Here is a 6,000-nt window from a genome sequence, read left to right as displayed (position 1 = left end):
CCACAGTGCACCGCTCCAGAAATCGATGCTAGCCTTGGACCATGGACGCACACCATCGAATTAATGTGCCTAGTGTGGACGCATACAATCGACTTTGTAATATCAGTTTTATAAAACCCATTTTAGCTAATTCGATATTATCCCGCAGTGTAGACGTGGCCTCAGATCCCAGGAGCTGACATTCAGTCAATCATTTAATCTTATTTTACTTGGTTTTACACTTATTAGAAGGAATAAGGAACCGTACAATAGTAAATCTCAGCTTACCAATACTAGTGCAACTTTCACCATCATTACTGATCTTCCAACCTTCATAACAGGAGCACTTGACACTATGTTTGTGCTGTTCACACACTTGACTACACTTAAGATGCTTGGTACAGTAATCCACAATTTCACAGGTTTTGTTGTCTGGATTTAGATAAAATCCTGGAGGGCAGAAACACACAATTCTTCTTCCAGGAACTACAGAACACTGGTGGCTACATCCACCATTGTTAAGCGAACATTCATCTGAAATAACAGGAAAAGAACATTAAGAATTGCAAACAATATCAGCTGTATTATATTACACTTCTTAAGAGCTTCTCGGTAATAAAAGAAATTAAAAAACTCTAGTAATCACAAAATGAATTTAAATCTGGCTGAACAAATATTTGTTTGGAATACTTATCCAGAAAAATAGTACATTAAATTTGCACACATCTGAGGTTGCATTACTGTTACAGGATAGTAAGTTTTTAGCATTGTAGAACTACAATATATACTATAAATTTTGATAGATTATCAAAGGTATTTTACCATTCATGTATTCTGTACACTTCGTATTTACTGGATGGTACACTTCTTTTCTCGTTTACTTAATGCTACCATTCTTTGGGCTTCTTGTTTACTATTCACTTATGGGTTTTTTAAAACAATTGGTAAAAAGAACAATGGAATTTTCAGACAAAAGCTACATGAAGATAGGACAGTATATTTAAGGTTGATAGTATATTTCAGAGTAAAATACATTTACAGGGATGTTGTAATTCTCTCCAAAATAAACATTCAGTGTCCAAATTCTGCCCTGCAATGACACTACGAGGAAAGGAAAGGGGAAAAACACTATGTGTCTAACCTCAACTGGAAGTACAAACACGAAAATGTGTTCATTGTAATTGCATAGCTATTGCAGGGGGTTATTACAGGAAAGAGTTAAAATTTGTTTGGATGCCGTAACTGTACATTTCATATCTTCATGTTTGGATTTTGTTTAAATTGGCTAAAGGCTATTTAGCTCAGTGATATTCTTTTCTGTTCCTAACCAGTATACAGTAACCCCAAATGTGTCTTGGAATGCATTCAGTGTCTCAGCGCACTTGGCTCTGTGTCAAAGTGCCTTATTCCGTCAGCAGTCTGAGGCTTCAGTTCCTTTTTCCTTCTGTTCCCTGAGTCTTCTGTGTCTTGAGGTTTCTTGTATGTTCTAAACCGATGCATGGAGGGTCTCTGGGATAGGAGGCAAAGGCTACGCTTTTCCCCAACAGAATCTGAGTCTGCACTCAGTTACATTTGTGCATCCTTGTGGTGTCAAAGAAGCCAGCGTGAAAGGAAATTTCAGGACCTAGTTCTCCATTTTATTTTATTTTTTTAAACATGCTGTGAAAACAAACCCTAAAGAACATTAAGGAGCTAGTCCTGCATTTCCTATAAGTACTAATGTCAATGTGAATTTTGGGAGTATAGGGCAGTGCACTAATGCATTTATTTACTGGAAGTTAGATTTTCTTCTGAATCTTCTAATTTATTCATGCCTCTTAGCTCTTCTGATTCACATATATCTCTAAAACTGAATTTTACGTCTGCACAAAAAAGTGTATACAATCCAGCAGTCTTTCTATAGGACAGTTTCCCTTGTGATTTTTTTAAAGTTGTTCCCTTTCTTCTTAGGGTCCTTTTATTTTTCCAGACTTTAACGTTCTCAGTGATGGGGAAAAAAGGGTAAAAATTAACTAAAATAATACTGATTGATAGGCAAGGCTGCTACCAATATCCTGCAATGCATATTAACACTTTAAAGCAACAGTCATAAATACTCTAATGCTAATTAGTAAACGAGTAGTAAACTGCTGCTGTCAAATAACTTATTATCATTATCTTCATCACAGAAAATCCCAAAGGGACAAAGCCTCTTTGCAGTCCAAATGCCACCTGGATCAATCTCTGCCTTGGTGCCTAAGGTGGTCTGGCTATGTTTATATCAGTTATGTCTATCACTGGCAATCTTATCGCACCACCAAAGCTTGATCTCTGTAGTGGTATTCCTTGGTAAATGATTCAGAATTTGTTGGTCATCCATTCTAATAAAATGTCCATACCAACGAAACTGCTGAAACTAGTGCTGACAGAGGCGGCTGCTGGATTTGGCTTCAAATATCTTAATTTCTGTTCCTGTCATGACCCTTGATCTGGAGCAGCAGATGAAGATGATGAGAATCGAAAACGTAAATCCAGTGTTCTTTGGCCTTCCTCAGGACTCATGATTTACTGCCATAGAACAGAGTTGGTATAATTGTGGTTCTATAGATCCAAAGCTTTTTGGCAAGTCTGATGTCATGACATCCCCACTGAGGCCACTGAAGCATGCCTGAAACCTGGCAGCAGCCGCTGCTATATGGGTGTCCACATCTTTCAAGCAACTTCTAACATGGTCTATGATGAGGCCCAAATATTTGACAGTTGCCACCTGCTCAAGGTCCTGTTCAGAGAAGTAAATAGTGAGTTGGTTGTAATCTAAACCTGTTAGATGGTAATAGTCAGGGACTTAGTTTTATCTAGATTCATAAGGACCAAAGTGTGTTGCTTTTTGCCTGACTAGATCAGCCATCAGTTTCAGCAATTCACCAGACAGAGCCAACAACAGAGTGTCATCAGCACATTAGAGATCTCAAAGCAGAATGGTGTTCTGCTCAAAGCCACTGACAGCTGCTTCCTCAAGCTTACCAATCAACTAATTAATGCCAATATTGACCAACGATGGGGCAGAGTGCTGCTTTGTCAAACTCCAGTGGAGATAGGAAACCATACCTTGAAACTTCCATTGACTCAAACACAGATTTCTATTCCATTATAGAGCTCTTCTGTCAATGACACTACCTTTCCAGATCCGATAAACTTTCTGGCTGCCTCATTAGATCCCCCAACCTTGCTCAATGCACTGAATCAAAGGACTAATTGAAGTCTATAAAAAGTGCTATGTGTGGTTTATTAAATTCAGCAATATGGTAAGTATATGGGGGCTGATCCTGACTCTTATATGGTGCTCTGGCAGAGTATATGGGACATAAAGGGGTAACTATTGGCTGGGGGTTAATGAGAGCATCATGTGCCTTGTGTCTCAAGCCAAAGAAAGTTTACTAGAGCACATTTCCCATTAACAAGGAGTTGTACACCTGAGGATATAAAAACCTCTACTCTTGTAATCACCTCTCCTTTCCTACGTTTCAGCCATTTCAGTGTTTGTTATATATATATTACAGTATTGCTTAGAAGCCCCAGTCACAGAACAGGACATCATTATGCTGGGCACTGTACAAACACTGAACAAAAAGGCAGTACCTGCCTCAAAAGTTTTGCACTTTAAGTAAAAAATAAGAATGAAAAGATGGATACAGACAGACTAATGGTGGAGTACAAGGAAACAATGAGATAATATTGGACAGCATGATAGACGCACTGTTAAAACAGTCCTCTTTTTACATTCCATCTAAAGGAAGAGCACGGTGCATCTTAATAACATGGTATGGCAAATCTTCAGTACTGACTCAGAAGGAAGAATGACACCTTTGGAATAACAAAAAAACCTACACACCACATTTTTTTGCAGCATACTAATGTGTTAATGAGGAGAAAAAAAAACACCCTCCTCCCATCTAAGTAGTGACCTAATTCAACAGTGGTTAAGTTTGTGTAGTCTGACAGTATTATAGGCACATTTAAGTGCAGGTGTTCTTATATGTCTAAGAGATCTTTTCAACTGCTTATGGCTATAACCATGTACCTTGTAAGGGATTTTTTAAGAGGTTAAAAGATAGGTTCTCTAATCTAAGAACCTATGTTGTTCACCATGCTTCATTTTGGAGAGGTTTGATACAATTTCAAGCACAACATGGATATTATGGTAAAATGTACAAATTACTTGTGAGAACATTTAAATACCCTGCTAACATAAGATTCTTTAGAAAGCGAAGATGGAAACAGAAAATATCAAGTGGTATTAGGGAAACAAAATAATTTTGAATTCTTTATAGATGTGAGTGTGCCTAAAAATAAAATACCACAAAGGTCGCCTTCGTCAGATCCATCAGGACAATCTCTTCTCCCATTACAGAGCTTCTCAGGCTGTAGGCAGATGGAGGTATCATTAGCACAAGGATATTTTGGTGGTCCACACATATAGCTCTCGCAATTATCCTCATCAGACTGATCGTCACAATCAATATCTCCATCACATAGCCACGCTTTGCTAATGCATCTCCCTTGGAGAAAAGAGACAAACACAAGAAATCAGACTCAAAATAAACAGGAAAACCTCTGGTAACATTACAGAGAAATCTATTGTTGTGTTACATTTTAGCATTAATGGTCTCTCTTTCTAAATTAACAGAAATGATGTAAACAAGCTCAGCTTTGTATTTTAAGTTGTCTGCATTCTAAATAGGTAGCCTTAATTTCTTGACCAATGTCAAACCTAATAGGTTCTATGTTCAATAAAACTGCATGCAGGCAGCTATGCAACCTAAGTAAAATATACTGATTTACAGTTTTATAGGTTGCCCAAAATTGTTGCAATGTTTCTTCTGCTTTCCTTCCCATTTTCTTTTCTCTCCATCCCTACCCATCCCTAGTAAAAGTAAGGTTCCAATCTGATACTGACTTAAACTAGTAGCTACCATGAACAAAAGTACTCTGTTAATTATATACAATATGTTTCCATATAATGCCAAAGCAGTAATCATACTTTACATTTCAGCCAAGTATTTTAGTTTATTATCCATGTATTGTGTGATGTTATGATTAAATAACATGTCATGATATATATAATCATTGTATGTTAAATAGAGTTAAACTGTAGGATTATAGAAGTATAAAATTGATCAGCATTTAGATTGATAATTTATTAGATGTCTAAGTCAGAAAGGCTTAAACACAAGACCTGTAGGTTGAAGCCTTCCAGATTCTAACTTACCTAGTTTAGGCTTTGGAGATAAGAAATGCTGACATAAGTTAGTGACCAAATAATAACCTGATGCCCTAAGATTATGGGAAAAGTGGTACCAAATGGTAATATTGTGAAAAATTAGCTGGAAAATTAATTTTAAATAATAAAAATGCTGTAGAGGCACATCTGTTTCCAACATGTGCCTTAACACAGGATACAAGTTGTTCGTCAATGCTAATGAGAATAAAGAGAACCTATACAGCCTCTAGCATTTGGGATCCCTTATGTTTCTAGGGGATACAGACCAATAAGGGAAACAAGAGGGTTGACACTTCCATGTGCAGAACATAGGTATAGACAGAATCACATTATAAAAAAGGGGGTGTCCAAAGCAGGAAAATTGAGCTTCCGATGGAAGAACTCCAGCAGGAACCATCCCTGTACTGATGGTCAAATCACGAGTGAGCCATCAGACTCTAACACTATCTAGGACGATGAGAATATGTCTGTAGCTGTACCTGGATGGATATATCAAGGAGTTGTATATGCTGTGACATTCATAACTTTGTTGGTAACTGTAATAAAAATGATAAAAGATAGTAAACCTTGTTCTTATGATTTTATGTGTTACTGGCCTATGGTTTCATGTGTTGCTATTAGCTCTAGATCTAAGGCAAGCAGAGATAACTCTCCTGAACTTGAGACTGTAGCTGCCAGAGCTAAACCCTCGAGGAGGTAACATCACTGAAATTAACTTTAAATAAAAATAAAAGCTACAACACGAAACATTTCTAGCAGAT

At 37.2% G+C, this 6,000-nt stretch overlaps 1 protein-coding gene across 1 annotated transcript in view; it reads right to left on the bottom strand.

Annotated features, from left to right (window-relative positions):
• Positions 1-6,000, bottom strand: part of LRP1B (LDL receptor related protein 1B) — a 1,355,016-nt gene that overhangs the window by 472,916 nt on the left and 876,100 nt on the right. Inside the window, 2 exon segments of the mRNA XM_075069829.1 lie at positions 268-513; positions 4,317-4,517. Of these exon segments, the coding sequence (XP_074925930.1) occupies positions 268-513; positions 4,317-4,517 (447 nt within the window).

This window comes from Chelonoidis abingdonii, chromosome 10, assembly GCF_003597395.2.
Source record: "Chelonoidis abingdonii isolate Lonesome George chromosome 10, CheloAbing_2.0, whole genome shotgun sequence".
Classification (NCBI taxonomy): domain Eukaryota; kingdom Metazoa; phylum Chordata; order Testudines; family Testudinidae; genus Chelonoidis; species Chelonoidis abingdonii.
Note: the sequence above shows the minus strand (reverse complement) of the source record. Positions and strands in the feature narration are given on the sequence as shown.